This window comes from Ursus arctos, unplaced genomic scaffold (genome assembly GCF_023065955.2).
Source record: "Ursus arctos isolate Adak ecotype North America unplaced genomic scaffold, UrsArc2.0 scaffold_15, whole genome shotgun sequence".
Lineage (NCBI taxonomy): Eukaryota > Metazoa > Chordata > Mammalia > Carnivora > Ursidae > Ursus > Ursus arctos.
In genome coordinates, this window is record NW_026622819.1 from 9,023,434 (window position 1) to 9,045,153 (window position 21,720).

The 21,720-nt window shown below is 39.5% G+C and overlaps 1 protein-coding gene across 1 annotated transcript in view; it reads right to left on the bottom strand.

Annotated features, from left to right (window-relative positions):
* The window catches only part of CTNND2 (catenin delta 2), an 885,151-nt gene that overhangs the window by 406,512 nt on the left and 456,919 nt on the right, over nt 1-21,720 (bottom strand). The window contains exons 4-5 of the mRNA XM_044386968.3: nt 1,737-1,771; nt 1,229-1,345 (exon numbers count right to left, since the gene is read on the bottom strand). Coding sequence (XP_044242903.3) covers nt 1,229-1,345; nt 1,737-1,771 — 152 coding nt within the window. The remainder of the gene's footprint in view (nt 1-1,228; nt 1,346-1,736; nt 1,772-21,720) is intronic.

Genomic DNA, 21,720 nt, shown 5'->3' on the forward strand with positions numbered 1-21,720 from the left:
AAACTCACAATAGAATATGTTTCTCTATTATTATATGAAAAATGTGGTATCTAACATCTCCTCCCCAAGACACATTTTATTTTTTCTCTGCTTTCCTTACTCGAACAAAGTGAGTACCTGTGTCTCAAATATTAATTAAATATAATTCTAACTGCAACCACCCCTGTAAGGGAGATACATTTCTTGACTCTGAAAGAGAAGTAATAATTCTACATTTTTAAATATAAAATACAGAGGACAATGATACTACAAATCATGCATCTTATTTTAGAAGTTTTATTGAGGGGATGCCTATGGGTTTAAATATACCTCGATACTCGTGATGATATTTTCCTAAGTAGTGGTATTATAAAAATTGTAGAGAAAGTGAACTAATGTGTACATTTAATGGTTTCAAGATCAGAATGCTATCTTATTCTTATATCTTCCTTTTAAATAACAAACCTTCCTGGGTATTCAGGGAAATTTTATTTTTTTTAAATGAAGAAATAAAATGCTCCAATGATTTCTGATGTAGAAATTACCAGGGTGATATATGTTTTAATGATTTAATTTTTGGCTTTTTGTGGGATTTTATTAAACTAAGTCAAGAGAATTTTATGATTTATTAAAGCGAAGCTCGTTTCAATTCATAGCACTTTTATTCCTAAGCCTCAACCACTATGCTTGAAAAATATATAATTAGGAGGAGATGAAGAAATTTTTAAATATTCTGCTGAGGTTAATATGCAATGCAAGATGGCTACATACAGAAATATAAGGGGTCACTGCATAGTACTATAGCATTATACTAAGTATTTAGTACCGCATATAGTATATTGAATTTTCCTATTTTGTTATATAATTGTCATACTGTTTAAGATCCCTACCAAAAATGATCTGTATAAGTAATGCATGTACAGTTAATTTTAAAGCAGACACTGTATTGATTAAACAAATATATGCTGAGTTCGTTCAGTGTGATAATCTAGATAGATGCCAAAAAGGATATTAGAAAATTGGTGAGAAATCTAGATGCCAATTACTGATTTAAGAGAGCTTGTGATCTAATGTGAGTTGGGGTGGGGTAATGTGGGAAGGAATTAGAGGAGAGTGGAGTGAAACAGATAAGACAAGTATAAACACAGGCTGAGGTCCTATTAGATATGACTCATTGCGTTAATTATATGAGAATAAAGAATACTCTTATATTTTAATTATGTTCAAGTATAACTGTCATGTGACTTACTTTCACCTGTTGAATAATCCTGTGGGTCAAGTATTCCTGATTCCTGCAGTGATCTAATACAGGAGTCCACCAGTTCAAGACCCGTTGTAAGTTCGTCTTCGATGTCTTTTTGACCATCTGAAATACAACATTTCCAAGTGATGAATAAACCCATGATACTGTTATTATTAAAGCTTTAGGCTACTCTTTAATAATGAAAGAGTATCCTAACCAAAGATATTACCTCCATGAAGTTCTTATTAGATTTCACATTGTAATTCTTGGTCAACCAGTAGCAAAAGCCAAGGCCAGCCAACTCCATGTATCCATGAAAAACATAAAAGTTTCTAGGGAATTGAGAGAATTTAACTCTCAGGAAATCATGAGCTATCACAAAATCATTTCATTTTAGTGTCGTGGTGCTATCATGTCCATTTTTATCAGTCTTTTTCTAAAGTTCACAATGAAACTAATCATAAAGATACAATGTAGAAATAAGTGTAAGCTTCATCAGGAAGTTGTACCTTACCTTGTGATTGCCAGTGAAACTGCTCTTCCGCTGAACTGCAAAAAAGAGAATACACAGGTATAATGCACTGGATCAAAACCAAGGACCCTAGACTATAAGACACAGGTGCATTAGAGTAGCAATGCACTACTGGTTCCATGGTGTGTCTTATTTATTTATGTATGTATGTATGTATGTATGTATGTATTTATTTAAACTGAGAAAACAGATTCTGTTCTGATGCAATCTTAACTTTAATCCATTTGATGTATATCTCTTTTGAATCACAGATACTAGCATGTAATAAATGGACACTCTCCTGTAATTTTCAGAGAATAGCTCCTTTTTTTTTTTAACAAAGCCCAACCCATTATATTCATCCCTTACAATAGCTTCTACATGGATGAAGTTCTGCACAATTTCAGTTATTTTAAAGTATGAGGCTGACTAGTTTCATGCAGACTTTGTCAGGTAGTCTGGGAAAGATAAAGCCTCCTTTTTCATTAAAAAGATACAAAAAAATCTATACCTTCTTCCAGACATATCACACGAGCAGTTCCTTTCAGCTGATTATTACTTTAAATTAAGTAATTTAAAAATTATAACACTTTACCACCAACTGAATATACAGTTCCCAAATTCTCACTTTACAAATACATCTTATAAGATGACCTAGGTAGAAAGGGTTGTTCATATACACGATACGCCAAAGACACTAACAGAGTTCACCTATGGAAGCAACAGAGGTTACTTTTGAACGATTTATTAAATAGATAAATAAATTTAAAATTTCTAAATATCCATAACTCTTGATATGCAAATACTTTCCACATGTCCCTTTTTCATATGTCAGTACTGGTAAGAAACCTAGACGCCAGTTACTGACAGGTATCATTTTGAGAATGATTTTCTACACTTACGTCACTAAAACCTTTACTCTGATCAAGCGGCTTCTATGAATAGCTCATCAGTTGCATAACAGCGAGTGGGTTTTAGACCTTTAATCTGTACCTCAGAGATGGCTTCTGAATTCATTTACAGAGGGACAAGGGAAAGGGAATTCTGGTATAAATCAGCGTTCAAAAAAGCTGTGATTGATATACGTGAACGCAAGGATAGTCCTTTAAGGGACACGTGACTTTTACAGGGTATCTTGCTCCTCAACCCATCCGTTTTGGGAAACTGGGAAATGGTTTCACAATGGTGAAAACTATAGACACAATTGATACATGAAATGATAACTTTACGAATTCAATCCAACGCAACTTCTTCTTGTTTCAAAGAAGTATGTGCTATAGAGTGGTAATATGGAACTACAAAGTTTCACACTTAAAACAGAAATGTAATCCTAATGTCAATCGTTTAAGAATTGCATGCATGGTCAGTTAGTAAGTGGCATTTTAAATAGGAATAAAAATGCTTTCGTATTTGTTGTAGGTTGAATGGTGCCCCTCACCCCCCAAAGATACGATCACATTAAATCTCTAGAAAGTGTGTGTGGCCTCTTATTGGAAAAAGCATTTTTGCAGATGTAATTAAGTTAAAGGTCTTCAGATGAGATCATCCTAAATCCCATGATAACTGTCCTTCTAAGAGATAGAAATGGAGGAAGACACAGAAGAGAAGGTTATAGGATAGTGGAAACAGAGACTGGATTTCTGCATCTATAAGCCAAGGAATGCCTGGAGCCATTAAAGAAGTTCTGGAGCCATCAGAACCTGGAAGAAATAAAGAATGATCCCCCCCCCTCCCCTGAACCTTCACAGGGAACAGCCCTGCTGACACCTTGATTCTGAACTTCTAGCCTCCAACACTGTGAGAGAATACATTTCTTTTGTTTTCAACCACTCAGCTGTGATAATTTGCTATGGCAGCCCCAGGAAACGGATACAATATTTTTCTGATACAATACAAATGGTCTCTTGTTACACCCTCCAGGATTTACTACTATCCCTATGCTGCTACATTCCTTTGGCCAGCACAGCCCTTCACTGAGTACTTACTGTATACCTTGGCTCTGCTAGTTCCTGTCAACCACAATGCTCTTTTGATAGATGGTGAATAAAGGGTTATTGGTGTTAAATAACTTGACCACAGGGATCCTAAGGAGCTCAACAGGACTTACCTGTCCCACTAACCTGTCCCACTCCAAAGCTCATATGCCTCGCTCACAATAAAAAGTCATGGAGGGAAACACCCTCAAGTGACTTCCCACCTGAAGCAATAAGAGGAAATCGATGGAAGACGCTGCCCTCGCCACTCCTCTCCTTGCAGGCACACTGCACAGCTCACTTCACGCCCCCCTACACATAGACGGGGCCATGTGAAAGCCTGTGAGAGGAAGTGACAAGTGCCACTTCCTGCCCCAAGTGCAGAAGGGCAGGCATGAGATCCTCACGCTCTCTCTCTCTCCCGATCCTCGCTGAGACGGGTCCCGAGTAGGAGGGAGGAAGATTTCTGCCAGCCCCGAGAAGACACAGCATGAGTGAGAAATAGAGCACTATTGTGTGAAAACTCTGGAGTTGGAGGGGGGTTTGTTTCTGTAGAATAAATGTCACAGCGAGTAATACAGAAATGTGGCAGTATTTGAGATTGTAAGGTGTTTCTTGCTTCTCTGCCTCTCATTTCCACAGTGCTGCACAGGGAGAAAATGTCTGGGGTCACTCTAACACAAATAAGGTGGTGTGACAGCTTTTACTCATCCTGCGAGCTGTATCTGTTCATCTACAATAATGGGTGATTTTATGTGTAAGACGACACACCCCAGTTTTATATAATATTTACTTTTTGCTCATCTCTTTCAAAAGGGTTTCAATTTTATGATGCAACAGAAACAGGAAGAGACACTTTGTATTACAACTGAAAGAATACCATTCACAGTGAATATGAAACTATCCTCTCAAAGCAGAGGAACCTTCCTTTTGGCCAGATAAAGAGCATTAATCATTTAAAAGTTTTCCTGACTCCCTTAGCACAGTTAAAATGCATTAAAAGTATGACTGATCACAGAAAACAGAAGTCCCAAGAGAAACCTGGTTTGGATTTTATTTCCATTAAGCGCACACTTTACTCGCTCTGTTAGGGGATTCTATGCAATTGTGTATCTCATACACTTGATCCCTTCTCTTAAAAACTGCTTTTGGGTGGAGGCTCTTTAAAAAAGCAACCAAACTATTTACTCATCCAATAAACACAGATGATGCCTGTATCCCACACATTCTCCTTCCAGCTGTTTAGGAATTACTCATGGTGAACTTTCTCCCACTTATATCATTCAATTTAGTATAATATAAAAGTTATTTTTGAAGCAGTTGTAACTCCCATGCATGTTAAATTTTAGAAAATAAAGTTTGCTTTACTACCAACATGCTGTTTCTTGAAATAGAAGTAATCTGTAAAGAATTAAATTCAATAAAATAGAGATGTAATTTAGATTAGTCGGTATGTATTTAAAAATATAACTATGTACAAGTTCCAGAACCCAATTATTATGAGCAAAATACATATTTATAATAAAGACTACCTAACATTAAACTTTCAAACAAATACATAAATATGTACATAAATCAGTACTGCTAGGAAAGAGTTTTTAAAACAATATATTAGAAGCACAAATCCTGGGGCACCTGGGTGCCTCGGCTGGTCAAATGTCTGCCTTTGGCTCAGGTCATGATCTCAGGGTCCTGGGATGGAGCCTTGCACTGGGCTCCCTGCTCAGCAGGGAGTCTGCTTCTCCCTCTCCCTCTTCTCCTCTCCCCGGCTAGTGTTCTCTCTCTCACCTGCTCTCTCTCTCTAAGTAAATAAATACAATCTTTTTTTTTTTTAAAGCACAAATCCCAATAGCCAATACTTAGATAGCTCTCACTTTAAACCAGGCAATATTCTAACTGATTTATAGTTAACTTTCATGACAACAGTTTTGAGACAAGTACTATTTCCCCATTTTACAGATAATGAGACTGAGGTAAAAAGATGTTCAAGAACTTGCTGGGGGTCCCACCTCCAGCAAGCAGTAGAGGTAGGATTATGAGCCTGGGTATCCTGTTCTAGGGGCCACATCCTAAACTACCATTCTATTCACACATTTGACGACATCAAAATTAAACTCCTATGTGATAAAGACAAAAACATAAACACAAAGCCATAAACCAAGTTGAAAAAATAAGCCATGCCCTGGGAGAAGATATTTGCAGTGCGTATAACTTACAAAAGTTTAGCTCCCGGAACATTAAAATTACTCCTACAAATCATTTTAAGATAAAGATTAAAAGGTCAAATAGAAGAGAGGTCAATACACATATAGCTGATGCACAGAAGAAAAAAAAATCAAGAATGTATGGTCACTGAATATATTAAAAGATACCCAAACCTATCAGCCATTGAAAGAATATAAGCTAAACACAAGGCAGTTGTTTATACTCCACAGGCTGTCTAACGATTACACAGTCTGACAGTATTCTGTGTTGGGAAGGAGGTGGGGAAATAAGAAACTCTCGTACATTGCAGGTGAAAGAGTACATCAGTCCCTTGGGTGAGCAGATAGGCAATACGGGGTAATGCTTTTATATGCAGACGCCCAATCACTCAGTAGTCTGCTTGTAGGCAAAGCTTCCAGGGAAATGTGCACACCTGTGCCTGGGATACCTGGACGAGACTGTTCATGCCTACCTGTTGGCAGTAGCAAAGCCACGGCAACAACCTAAGAGGTAGTAACAGGGAATGGACAAATATAATAATGTGATTGCATACGTACAGGACATATATATGGGATCAACACTACTCAGGAGTTAAAACAAATCAGCCAAATACATAACGTATCAACACAGGTAGTTCTCAAAAGCAAAATTAAGAGGGGAAAATGCAAATTTCACATATGTATTGCATGATCCCAATTATGTGAACTTTAAAAACACCGACTAAACAATATTGTGTATCTATACACACACATATATATACAAAGGTTAGTTTTTTTAGTTTAAACTAGTTTTTCACTATCTATCAAGGGAAATCATATAAACATAGATTAAAAAGGGACACCAAAACTCATGATAGTGCTAGGCTCTGAGGAAGAAAGAAAGAAATGCCTGAGAAGGGGTAAAGAGGGGATTTCTCTTTTATCCTTAATGTTTTACTGCATGAAAAATGAGTGAAAATGTTCACGTTACTTTCGGAATGCCTTAGGCACTTGGAATAGGAAAACATCATGATTCTTACATTTAGAATTATGTTTAGTTAAACGCTTAGGTAAATCCTTATAACTCAGTTCTGCATAATATCCCCATCATTGTTTGAATCACTCAGAGTTGAAATTCAAATAATGCAAAAAAAAAATCTGAAACATGTAAGTCCAAATCATAGAGGGAAATAATGGATTTAGAGCTGTAATTGCTTTTGTCTCCATTGTCTAGCTGATAAAAGTGACAGGATCCCTTTTGCTGTTTTGATATAAACTTAAACATTTCAAGTAAGCAACCAATAACTTTCAAGTTCTGCGGGCATGATGTCGGGGGAAAAACTAGTTTAAACCGAAGAATAACCTCTGAGATCCTTGAGAAGTGATTTTCACCCTCATCATTTCCAGCATGATAGTTTCCTTATCCACCTCCAGGCTACTTCTAATAAATAAATAAATATATGAAAGTTCAGAGAGTTTGCTTAATGTCAGGAAAAGATATCAAGCAAAGCAGTACCAGAGCTTCTCTGTCCGTCATGAATTGGCACGAACATCTTTTCTGATTTTCTTTTCCAGCTTTCAGATGCCCAGACCATCAATCTCTACACTGTATCATGTGGCATATGACTGCTCACAATATGATTCAAAATGAAATAAAGGTAAGGAACTACGAGGTGTTTTTTGCTGTTGATGTTAGCTTGCTTTCAAGTTAAGCAATGTACCTGAAACAGAAGCCAGAGAAACTAGCGCGAAGTAAACGGCTTCTGGACTAATATTTGACTGTCGCCTGTGGAAACCAAGGGCCTTGCGTTTGTGATGTCTGTGTGACCTAAAATTGTACTCTACCATAAAACACTTCTCCATACACAGCTTCACATGCAACCACATCACAAGAACGGGCACTGGTTTGCAAGACAAGGTAACCTTGGTCAAAAGTCCCAATTCCTGTGGAAATGTAACATATTCAGTAAGAATATTTGGGAAGGGGCAGCCCGCGGAGCCGGGCGGGAGGCAGCTGCTGCCCTTTTAGGTCAGTGCCCTGTACCCAGACCGTATTCGGTAGGATTGGTGAGTAACTCTGCTTCCCCCAGAACTTCCTGTGAAACGGACTTCCCTTCACTCTACTGCCTTGTGGTCTCTGTATGTGTCCGTGGTATATTCCCAAATGAATGTCCTAATCTCTCCTCCATGCAGTTGGCATGTTTCTTTCTTCCTTAGGTCCTATATCCTCTTTCTGCTTTACCTATTCTCATTAGAAATATAATTTCACAGCTATTATAAAAATGTTTATAGGACTACAATGGATAGCCAGAGGACCACAGAGCTCCCAAACCAGGAGAGTTCAATAAAGTAGTTTGTATCAAGTGATTTATTCATCAGGTGATCAGCGCCTGGCACGTCTTGGGCAAATATGGAATCACCTCTTATTCTATCATGTATTTATTGCTAGAATGGTTTTTATGGCTTGTAAGTTATGGCTTACTCTATTGTATCCTTTGGAGCCCACTGCAGTCTGTCATGGGAGGGTCAGGATGGGGGACAGACATGGGGAAATGAGAACAGTGGGCATTAAGAAAATACCCAGGTGTAGTGGTGTCTCTGCCTAGGCTGTTGATCACAGCCAGTCCTGGAGAAAATGGAAACAAAGTCACCACACATTCTGGGTGAGTGCTCACGGAGCTTTGGGTATACAGAACAGAGAACGCGTGTCAGCTCCTCGGGACTTTAGTCCGATAGGGGTGTGGGAAACCAGCACTCAAAGCTGGGAGAATTATCACATGAAAAAGTGTGCTCGAGGCGTTGCTGCACACAGGTGCATAGGACCTGGAGCATGGCACTTAATCTCTTTAAGCCTCAGTTTCCCCATTTATAAAATGGAGATTTACTAGAATTTCCCATAGGGACCTCATGAAAACTCATGTATGAAAACCCACAGAACAGTGCGGGAGCATAGGAGTCATTAAAAAAAAAAAAAAAAGTAAGCTCTCATTATCACATGGGCTGAGAGAGCATAGCCAACTCAGACTTGAAAGTTCGATAGGTCCACCGTATGAAATTCAACTTGTCCATGCTGGGGACCAGTAAATACCATCACACCCGTATGGGATAAGCTTTGCACAATTTAAATTGTCCACCTTCTGTTTTTTTCTACACTAACAGTGTAGAGAAAGAGAGGCAGTCTGTGATTTCCACAGAAAGATGATTCACTTTTAAACCATAAATCTGCCCATCAGTTCTGCACAAATGCCTCTCTCTGCTCGCACCTCCTCCTGTTCTTGCCGTAGTAAAAAAAAAAAAAAAAAAAAAAAAAAAAAAATCAAAATTTAAAGTCCATTTGTTATATTTAAAACCTTGGAAGAAAATAAATCAGACCCAAATTGCTATTATTAATTTCTTTTTAGTTTGAGGCAGGGGACATTCACATTCTTAAGTTAATTTTGCTGGAGTTGGGGACTGACAAATTATCTGAACAACTGGGAGCAGCTCCCACGCCGTAGCCTGGACACACGGTCGCAACGCTTGTCACAGAGTCCCGCGACAATGTCCAGTTTGTGTGCTGGCCAGCCAGAGCTACACAACAGGGAACTAATGTAAATTCTGTTTGGTTTTAATTCCTTCAAAATACATACTCCGGTTTCTAGCAACCACAAAGAATTAGCCCTCCGCTCAACACCGTAAACCCGCTATCTACACAAAGTCAGGCTCTTACCCTGGGAAAAACATACTTTCAAGTTTCTCTTCTTCGAATGGTTTTCTAGTTTGGGAGTAAACTGTAGCTATATTACAGGAGACAGATTGTGTATGAAATTCTATATTAGAAAAAGGAACAATTGGTACATTATAAACTAGAACATTCTCACGTTATATATCCCCCTCTACAGTTTTCTGGGAGATTTCTCATGCGTGAGCTAGGCAGTTTTTTAAATGCTTATACTAGCACATCAGAATTTTGCAGGAGTTGAAGCAAAATTCCTGAATGCCAGCCACGTTAGACAATAAAAGTATTGTAATATTTTTGTCTGTGAGCATTCCATAAGCCAGGATGCAGGAAATTGCAGTGGAGATGACCAGGGACACTGTTAAATAACTCTGGGATCTTACAATATCTGGAAATGCCTCCCAAACTACCAGCAACTGAATCGCTCATACAGTTTATGTGTTAAGTGTATACTAGTGCATTCTACAGTGTTATACTAATAATCCCCTTTGGTGTTCCTCGAAACTCATGGTTCGACCTTCGGTGAATCTGAAGGCTTCACTTCTGCATCTTGAGAGTGAATAGAGGGCTCAACTGCATTTTGCAGTGTGATCATTCATAACCGGTTTCTTAGGCAGGAGAAGAGAAGAGTAGTGGGTTTGTTTGCTGACAGAGGTGGTACGTATCTGAAGGTCCTCACATGTTCCACATTTCAGTCTTTTGCATACAATCTCCCAGAATTACCTCTGTTGTTAGGGTCCTCCTCAGTGAAGGGAGCTCCTTAGCATTGGGGACATCTCTGGACAAAAGGAGAGGTCAAGTTTATGTTTTTCTAGCTTCTTGGGATCATGTGTGAGACTGTGTGTGAGGGTGTCCCTCACACCTCTGTTCCTCTAAACGGCACTGATTTGGGACGCCTGGGTGGCTCAGTTGGTTAAGCATCTGCCTTCTGCTCAGGTCATGATCCCAGGACCCTGGGATCGAGCCCCACAGCAGGTTCCCTGCTCAGCGGGGAGTTTCCCTCTGCCTGCCACTCCCTCTGCTTGTGCTCTCTCTCTGTCAAATAAAGAAATAAAATCTTAAAAAAATAAATAAAATGCACTGATTTGCTCCAGCTTTTCTTTCATCTGTTCTTGCTTCGTAAGTGTGTTGTCTATTACAGATATGTCAAACCCTGAGTATTGAGTTTGACTGAAAGTGATATGATTTTATTAATATAAGTGAAGCTAACACCTCTTAGGTATTTAATGGAAATTTATGCAAATAACCATTGCCTGTCTCACAGAAAAGAGAAGTCTGATCTTTTGTTTTCTGTCTTCAAGTAGCAACAGATGATTTGTAAAAATAAGTTTCAATTACAATGTCCTTACAGAGCAGAAATCAGGTAACGTTCGTGAACAACTCTCATGGTATTACAGGTCTTTACTTCCTTAGGAGCAGCAGTGGGTTTTAAAACCATTTGAAGGTTCAGTTTAAATGTTTAATGGGTACACAAATGTTGATAGTTTATTCATAAATGCCCCAAACTAGAAACAACCAATTGTTCTGCAACAGGTGAATGGTTCAACACGCTAATACATCCATACCAAGGGGAAGAATGCAGCGATTTAAAGAAATGGATTATTGATAGCTGTATCAAATAGCAGTTTGGAGGTATCTCAAGGGAATTACACTGAGTGAAAAAGATGAATAACATTCTTGAAATAACAAAATTATAAAACTAGAGACTAAATCTGTGGTTACCAGGGCTCCGGGATGGGGGGCGAGAGTGGGTATGACTACAAAGGGGTAAGAGGAAACCTTCTGGGGCTGGAATCACCCTGCATCTTGTGGTGGTGGTGATTACACAAAGCTCCTATGGGATAAGACTGCACTGAACTAAACAGACACGCACACACACACACACACACACACACGCACACAGAGAGACGGGAGTGCAGGTAAGACGGGGAAAGTCTGGGATTGTACCCATGTCAGTTTCCTGGCTGTGATATCGTTCCACACAGTTACACCCCTGATGTTGCTGCTGAGGGGAACTGGGAGAAGTTACAGGACACGTCTCTGTGTATTTTATTTTATGACTGCCATGAATCTATAATCATTTCAAAATAAAAAGGTTAAAAAAATAGTGGGGTAGGGTTTGGTTGCTTTCTTTTCTTTTCCCTGAACTGTTTTCTCTACATACAATATGCCATTCATTTATTCCCATATAGTAATTAAATTAGAATTCAAAGAACATTGGGAAGACTGGAGTAAAGGGAATGGAAGGATGGAACAAAGACAGAAGGAAGAAATAAGGGGAAAAAAAGAAACCACTGTGAACTTCTGATTATCCTTTTTGTTCTTCATTCTCGGTAGGCAGAACTCAAGTGACTCTGCCCTGGGCTCTTTCCTGCTTTGTTCTGTGAATGAAGGCATTATCCCTGGAGCATAATATACCAATCATACTGCCCAATGCCAATCAGATGCAAGGGAGTGTGCTGCTTCTGAATGAAAATTCATCCATTATATCTAAGCTCCCTGCTCATCAGGCCCCTGTATTCGTTTCCATTGCCATATGTTTTGGGGGAAAATTAAAAATGGTATTTTGGCTTACAGTACGAGAGCAAAATACAAGTCTGAATGCATTCTATGTGAGTCCAAGAGACTTCACATGATACAACTCATTGGCTCTCTGGAAGCATATTCATTAAAGTTGGGCTTGCACCTGGCAGACATGCTCCCGCTCCTCCTGCTAATTCACAGGGGAGCCGCCCCAGTGCCAGTCTGCTTCCGCAAGCCCCTACCCACTATCCTGACTCCTTAAAATTGGTTTCCTTGGTTACATCTGTCTGTTGCTTTCCATATTTATGGTAGTAGGGGGGGGAAATTATACATTAAAAGTAGCCTTCCTTCCAGCACTTACTATCTGATGTTTGAAACCGAAAAGCTGGATCAGCCTCCCCGTCTTCTCCCTATCTTCCCGTCACAGGGCGCCTTTATTTGTCCTGAGTCTTCTTTTTAAGAAAGAATGAGCATTTGAATGTGAGAGCTCACCAAACAATTGTACTGCCTGCCAAATGTATAAAACCATTTTAAAACCCACGAACTGAAATATCTATTAATGTTCTTAAGATATTTAAAGCGTATCTTCCCCCAAATCGTTTTTGAGATCCTTAGCACCTACCTATCCGTTCTCCATTGTAAACGTGCCTCGAAACCCACTCCCTTTGCAGTTGCTATAGTTGGAGCTTTTCGTGTTCTCTTTCCTGGTGCGATAAAGAGCTCCGTGGCTGAAGGGCAGGTGTGGCTTCCCATCGACAGAGATTCTCTCCTTGATCAGACTTCAGTTAGGCTCCTGTGAGCGCTCTTTTTGACTAGGTCCAGCTGTGGGCTCTCACGACTATCCCTGCAGCGTCTTGTTCTAGCAAGAGTCCTGCTGAGTCAGGTTAACCAGAATCCCCCACGCTTGATGTCTGACGACCCTCCATATCTGATTGGTTCTCCATCCTCTATCATCCCCCAGGTGATGTCTGCTCACCCGGCCTGCCTTCAGCATGAATCTTGTTAAGTCAGTTAGGCAGAATCCCCCCCTCCCCAACCCACTTGCTCCTGATGGAGCCTCTGAGTAACTTTGTATCCAGTGACCCCCACCCTGCTCCTTGGCTTTAAATTCCCATTTTTCCTTGTAGTATTCGGAGTCGGGTGCCGTCTTTCTCCCCTACTGCAACACCCCACTATAGCAGCACCCCCCCACATAAAGTCCGCCATATTGTTCTTTCACAAATGTCACCGAGTAACTTTTTCGTTACCACCACTACCACCACAGATTCTCCATAGCCCGAGGGGAACATGCGAAGTCACATCCCTCTGTAACCTCAGTCTCCTCCTAGGTACTGAGATAACATTACCAGGGTGGGCTTCATGGGCATAAGACCTTGCTATTGCCCCAAATTACAACTGTCCCACACTCAGAGGGCCTCCTATCTTTGAACCTGTGTTTTGCAAGTGGAACACTGGAACACGCACGAGTGGAGTGGATACGCACAATGTGTGTATCGTTCTGTTCTGGGCTGCCTCAGTCACACAACACTTGCAATGCCCTGTTGGACCCATGATGTGTGTGGGAGTTAAGTAAGACTCAAGGTGAGTCCCAGGTCAGCATGCTATGTTTATGACTGAGTAAGCAGGAGTGCTGACTTCCCCAAAAGGCCATGCTTACCCTTCGAACCAGAACTTGTTTTGAAGGAAGAAGGTTCTAAGAACCACGAACAATCATGGAACCCTATCACACCCTTTCTTACTCATGTTACTCTCCTATGTCTGCCAACTATTTATGCTGAAAATGATGACCTAGAAGGAAAGGAAAAGATACGGCAACCCACAGTTCTATTTCCTTTCAGTCCTTCCTTACTCTTCAGTAGAACAATGTTGGTAGAATGTGTGCATGTTGAAAAGTGAAAAAAAAGCCAGGTAAATGTGTGCAGAGTTTCCACTGATCTGCTAAGAACGAAGGACGTACGCACGTATGGGCTATGAAATATGAATTGTATCATTTCAGTGATTCTGCATACAAATTCAGCGCTCCTATATTTGCATTTAAATCTGGCATTGTGCACTAAACATGGTAAAATTTGTGCCAATAGTTTAAAATTTTAATTTTTCTTTACTTAGAATGACATTACATAGTAAATTAAACACAGCATGACAAGGAGAGAGAGAGAGCTTGTGAATGCATGGGAGAAAGGAAAAAGCTTTAGTTATCTTTTTAGTACCTTTCATGACATTCCACTCCCTGATTTTTAAACAACAAACTCTGTGTTTTCACTCTGCACCGATTGTTGCAAAATTATATAACTGGCTCTAAACGTGAGCTACCACCATTTGCTATTGTGGGGATTAAAGGAAAATACACATGAAGGTCCTAGGCACAAACAATATCAGCCAATCCTGATGAGGGAGCCCGACGTGGGGCTCGATCCCAGGACCCCCAGGATCATGATCTGAGCTGAAGGCAGATGCTTAACTGACTGAGCCACCCAGGTGCCCCTAATTACTTGTTTTTAATACTTTGCCAGACTGTGAGCTCCTGGAGGACAAGAAACCGAACAGTATTCATCTCCGTATTCCACAGTATAAAACTCTCTGCCTAGCATTCATCAAATACTTGTTCATAAATGAAGATCAGCATAGTCAGGCCAAGCCAAGACGTCCACTTCATATTCTAGGTGTCCCTTTATTTGTTTCACTGAATTTTCTCTTCTTTAGAATTGCACTGTGACAAAAAGGGACTAAACTCTTTTATTATACTTCGATCATAAAACATCAGTGGAATAAAGTAATTTACCAAGTGTTTTGATTTGTACAACCTCGATTGGAATAAAAACACCCACCAATCAGCAGCTATCACTTACCCTATATATGAAATTATCAAAGCATGTATCATTTAATGGTGCACCATGACAAATCTTCTTATAAAAGCAATGAAGCTTTAATTATATTTTTGTGTACCTAAATTTACATATTACTATTTTTTTTTTCTTAAGTACAGTATATATCTGGATTCGGGAGAAGGCCACAGTGGGGAAAATCATTCCTCTGTGGGAGTAGGGAAAATCTATCATTTTCAAGTAGCCCTATATCTTATACCACTATACAAGAATTTCTTTTTTTAATTGTTAAATACTGCTCATCCTATGGACTTGAACAAACTAATTTTCCTCTTCTTAATTAAGCCTATGATCATATTTCATGCACTCAAGCTTCCTGTAAAATGAAACACTGTTTTCACTTATAAATGTTCTATGATGTGTTCCTAGTGGTTTCTAATTGGGGACAATTATACACCGATAAATCAGAACTCATCAGTGGCAGTTGTCATTAGCATGTTCCTGTTCTGAGGCCTCCATGTTGGTTTAAGGCAATAGGGCAAATCAGGACTCCAGAGGGAGCCTTGATGGAGAAGTTCAGGAAATTCATAGGCAGTGAAGACATCCTTCATTTTTAATTTGTTGATTTAATCTGGCTAGAGAGGAACTGACAAAATCTTCATCACCTAATGTGCTTAATGGTCTAAATGAAATGAGTTGGTGGTGTTGGTTTAGCTCCTATTGGACCCATTTCTAAGTCATATGAGCCCCTGATAAATTACTCTAATGATCCCCTCTTGCAGAAAATGCAACACAGAAACTAGACCTTGGCATTTTGTATAGATTTTTCCAAAAGAATTAAAAAAGTGAAATGATGAGGGGCACCTGGGTGGTTCAGTCAGTTAAGCATCTGACTCTTGGTTTCAGCTCAGGTCATGATCTCAGGGTTGTGAGATCAAGCGCAGTACTCAGCGTGGAGTCTGCTTGGAATTCTTTCCCTCTTCCTCTCCCTCCCCCTGCTCATGTGTGCACTCTCTCAAATGAATAAATAAATACACAAAATCTTTTTTAAAAAGTGAAATGATGAGAGTCCAGAAAATGGGTGATCACACCCCTGCATGGGTCATTTTCTTTTCTTTTTTTTTTTTTTAAAGATTTTATTTATTTATTAGACAGAGATAGAGACAGCCAGCGAGAGAGGGAACACAAGCAGGGGGAGTGGGAGAGGAAGAAGCAGGCTTATATCGGAGGAGCCTGACGTGGGCTTGATCCCATAACGCCGGGATCATGCCCTGAGCCGAAGGCAGACGCTTAACCGCTGTGCCACCCAGGTGTCCCTGCATGGGTCATTTTCAATGCAGAGGAAAATGACACCCCAATCAGAGTAGAAATTTTCTTCATTTTCTTTTCCTATTCAGAAAGAAATCACCAGAAAAACAAATGTAATTTTTTATATTTGTAACTGGTGGTGTTTATCTGTATATTCACCACTGGAAAGTAAAGTGACCTTTTTTTTTTTTTCTTTTTTACTATTATGAGTTAATATAAAAAATAGAAAAAGAAGTAAAATGTTGGAATGGAGGATAAAATATAAGAAACCGATTCCTCCAGAATCAGGAAGACATACTTCTCCTGCCTTTTTTTTTTTTTTTTTTTTTTTTTTTTTTTGAGATACAGAGAGAGAGAGAGGGAGAGCATGTCAGAGCATGAGGGGAGGACAGGACAGAGGATAGAGAGAATCTTCAGCAGGCTCCATGCCCAGTCTGAGGGCGGTGGGGGGGTTGGGCTCGATCTCACAACCCTGAGATCATAACCTGAGCTGAGATCAAGAGTTGGATGCTTAACCAACTGAGCCACCCAGACACCACCCTTGTCTTGTTTTATTGTATAAGTAGTGAAAAAATAATAGTTTAAGTAAGGGCAATTTGATTTTTTTCATACAGGCTGAAAGTCAAAACAAGAATAAAAATCATACTTCCTTTCCTCTTTTTTGACATTCAAAATATAAGAAAATACCAAAAAATCAAATTCTCCCAAACTTAGAATTTTATTTAATTAATGCACTACCCTGGGAAATGACTTGCTTTTGCCCAAAGTGACTAGGCAAGCTAGACTCAGAACGTCAATTTAGAAAACTGAGGAAAATATGTTTCTTTATTTTGCCATCATCTACTTAGACCTCCTTTCCCATTAACATCGGTATACATACACGTGTGTGCACACACCCATACACACACACATTCACAAACACATACACACAGGCATTCACAAACACACCCCATGCCACCACGACCACCGACAGCAACAACCTTCTTTCTGTCCTAATTTGGAAGTTAAGACAGTATTTTGTGAGAATAGAGAGCAGAAATGCCAGTATTTTACCTTAGGGATCACATAGGAAAATGTAAATTTTAGAATGAAATCTTGCCATTTGCAACAACATGGACGGAACTAGAGAGTATTGTGCTAAGCAAAATAAGTCAGTCAGAGAAAGACAAATACCTTATGATTTCACACACACGTGGACTTAAAAAAAACCAACAAGCAAAGGGAAAAAATAGAAACATCAAGAAATGGACTCTTAACTCTAGAGAACAAACTGAAGGTCACCAGGGGAAAGGTGGGGGGGGATGGGTGAGACAGGTGATGGGGATGAGTGCGTACACTTGTTGTGACGAGCACTGGGTGATGCATGGAAGTGTTGAATCACTATATTGTACCCCTGACACTAATACAGCACTGTATGTTAACTAACTGGAATTTAAAATAAAGTAAGTATAGGGCTTATACTTTTCTTCTCCTTTCCAAAGATTCAAGTCACAAACTCTACCCTGTCATGCCATAAATTTGGGCTGTACATTCCATTGGGATTGAGCAGTATAACGTGCCTGGGTCCTTAAGATATCCTCTTTACTTGAAAAAGTAATAATAAACATACAGTATCTATTGAGAATTGGTCAGTAGAAACAGCTTTATATAACGTAAAATAGTATTAGGCAGCTCTTCTTTACTGACATTATGTCATTTTGGAAAAGATTTTTACAGAATTTCTTCTTCTTTTCCTGAACACTCTTTTGGTGGAAGGTGTTACATTGCATGTCTCCCCCAAGCCTGTGCTCTGCAGGCTGAGGTAAAAATGACAAAGAGCTCTCGAGAGGAATTCAGCTAACAAGTACTGTAAGTCCACAGAGACGGCGAGCCCTTAGCTCTTAAAATAATACCCTGCAGTGCCAATGTAGCAGTTAATCCTTGTTAAAGAAGTCTAGCAAGTTCAACTGGATATACTTATGCCAGGAATTTATGTGATGGATCACAGTTAGCCACAAATTCTGCCACTTCATTCACTGAGGGGGAGGGGTCTCTTTCTCCCCCTTCCCTTGATTCTGGACTGGCCATGACCTGCTTAGACCATGAAAATGCAGCAGAATCATTAAAATGATGCTTTGTAACTTTCAGCTCAGCTCATGATCTCGGGAGTCCTGGGACTGAGCCCTGTTTCTGGCTATGTGCTCACCGAGGAGTCTACTTTAGGATTCTCTCTCCCTCCTTCTGCCCCCCTCCCAGCTCTCTTGCGCTCTCGCTCTCTCTCTCTAGAATAAATAAATATTGAAAAAAGAAACACAGTGTGAAACATTTAACTACCTGCTTTGTTGTATCCTGGGTAAATTAATCTTCTATTTTATTTCATTCTTCAATGAATTAAAGTGAATACACACTAGCTATGCTCCAAACCATGAGTTTCTGGAGTTGAGGTTTAAGAAGAAGTAAAATGTTTAGGGCCTGCTACTTTGAGAACAAATACAGTTTACCATGGAAATGTTGTGTAAAACTATAAATTAATAGTAGGTGACACAGAAAGTGTTACAAGCTAGCATAAACTGGGCATAAGATGCCAAAGGCTTTGTAAAAAAAAAAACGAGGTGAATTTCACCAAGAAAGATATCTGGGTAGAAACGTGATTTGACCCTGATCTTGCAAGAAATGATGGGAGACAACTGAATAGGAGAATGGAGGAGAATCCCATGGGAATATTGACATGGCAGGTTTCTAACAGGAACTAAAGATGAAAGAAAAATAAAAATCAATAACTTATTTAAGTCAGTTAAACATCTCTAGACAACACTACAGCTAAGCTCTGCAGAATGTAATTCAGCCAGAGAAATACTTCTTCCCTTGGTGGTGGTGAAATGGAGGGATGGGGGTGGGGAGCACAATTTAAACTAAATGGTGATATTTGGGGGGCGCCTGGCTGGCTCAGCTGGAAGAGCGTGTCACTCTAGCAACTCAGGCAGCTTCTTATAAAACTAAACACACACCTATTCAATGATCCAGTGATATCAATCCTAGATAATTTACCCAGAAATACAAAACATACATATACAAAAAGATTTGTACAAGAATGTTCTTAGCAGCTTTATTTATAAAAGCCCCAAACTGGAAAGAGCCTAAATGCTCGCCAACAGGAGAATGGGTAAGTAATCTGTGTTGTATTTACACAAGGATGCTGCTAAATGGTGAACAAAAAGCCCATTCACATAGTCAAAAGCATGATGAATCCAAAAGCTTTATGTTCAATGAAAAAAAGACAGCAAATGACACATAGTCTTGGTTCCATTTAATATGGAATTCTCAAGCAGGCAAAACTAGTTTTTCGTAGAAAAGCCCAAAACAACAGTAGCTGCCTGTGAGAGAGTAGGGGTGAGGTATTCAGGGAAGGGCACAGATCAGCTTCCTGGGTGGTGGGAGGGTTGGGTTATCCATTTTTGTTCCTTTATTAAAATCTATTGAGTGGTGCATTTGAGATTTGTGCATTTCCCTGTATTTAAGTTGTACTTCCAAGGGAAAAAATAGGAGCTGGAAATAAATATTAAACTCTAGTTATTGATATGCATGCTGAAGTATCTGGGAGGGTGGTATAGTGTCTGTGATTTTTTTTTTTTTGAAAGCATCAACAAATAACATTTGTTATATAACAAATAGCATTTGTAATGTAACAAATAGCATACACTAAAGCCGCACATAGATGGATACATATGTGATTAATCAAGTGTATCAAACTGTTAGTGGTAGGAGGTAGGTGGTGGGCATATGGATGTTCACTGGAAAATTCTTTCAACTTTTCTGTCTGTTTAATTTTTTTCTTTTTCTTTTCTTTCTTTTTTTTTTTTAGAGAGAGAATCTCAAGCAGGCTCCCCGACATGGGGCTCGATCTCACGTCCCTGAGAACATGACCTGAGCAGAAATGAAGAGTCAGACACTTAACCTACTGAGCCACTTAGGTGCCCTGTGTGTTTAATTTTTTTCATAATTAAATGCTGGAAAACAATTACTTCGAGCATTAGCAATTGGGAAAAGAATGCATTTCATATACCTGGCTCAAAAATGTTGTCTGTACATGTGAATGGAAAATGAGAATTTCCTAAGTCAGGAGCGTAGATATCCTGCTCAAACTGGGTAACTGTATAGAAAATACAACATGTACAGGGGTAACATATACACAACTGATAACTGACAACATGCTTGAGATTGTCTTTTTTCCAATACGCACCTAAAATGGAGTATTTATTTTACTGCAGAAATACCTGAGCTATTCGGTGTTACAAGGTCTATTTTGGCTGATCTTCTATTTAGGGGTTGGCAAACTTTTTCTGTAAAGGGCAGCTGTTTTTGACTCTGTGGGCAACAAGGTCTCCATTGCAGTTACTCACCTGTGATTCACTACCTAGTGCAGGGGCTGTTGCAGACAGCCCCCGAACCAACGCTCCCGGCTGGGTTCCCATTAAACTTTATTTACAAAAACAGGCAGCAAGCCAGATTTGGCCCTCAGCCTGTAGTTTGCCAACTCCTGTTCTATTGGAAGGGTACTCATAATTGAATTACTGTGCGACCCCACATCACAGATTTCACAGTATTTATAGTGTGCATATTGCTTTCAGATCATACATTCAACTAGTAGGTCAATCAACCTTATTTCTTTCAAGTCCTGTAATTCAAATAACTTTAGGGATGGAAGAATTTTTTACAGGACTGTTTTTCGACCCAGGTTTGCTTTGGAGAGCGGTCTTGCTCTCAAATTCACTGGCAGTGCATTTCTTGGCTCCTTGAGTGCTTACTAAGGGGGATTTTGGTATCCCTGCATAATGACAAAGATGAACCAAGTTATGAGTGTATCATGGGACGGGTGTTGAGAGAACGGGAGCAGGACAGAGAAGTCTGCAGGATAGAGCTCAGTGCCTTCAAATACTGTGCAGATGCGAGAAGACTCACTCTCTTTCTTGAGATCCTTGTGGGTGCTGGTGAGGTGGGAAAGTCAAGCACTTCCAAGACACAGTTCCCAGCCTTTAGGAATTTACACTGCTTGTGACTTGTAGCTACAGGACCAATTGGCAACAGGTGAATGGGAGAAAAAATTCACTCATTATAAAGACCTTTCTATAATTAGAGTGATCTAAGTTGAATTTTATTTCCAGAGAGAGAGAGAGGAAGTTCTCCATCCCTGGAAGTAACCAAGGAAAAGCAAATAATCTCCAGTCAGGCATGTTTATTAGAGCAATGCCTCACTTAGAAGGACTAAACCCAGAATCTGATGTACCACGTCAAAACTGACCAATGCATTTTGTATTGGGAGAGAGGAAATATCAGGTTATACAGATTCTATTTACTAACATGGCCTTGTGACTCATTGTGCACAGCATTTTAAAATATTTTTTACCTATACCTACTTTTTCATTTATCTAGAACTCAGCAGATTGCAATGGTCAGTCCCTCTCCAAAAGTGTTCACTAA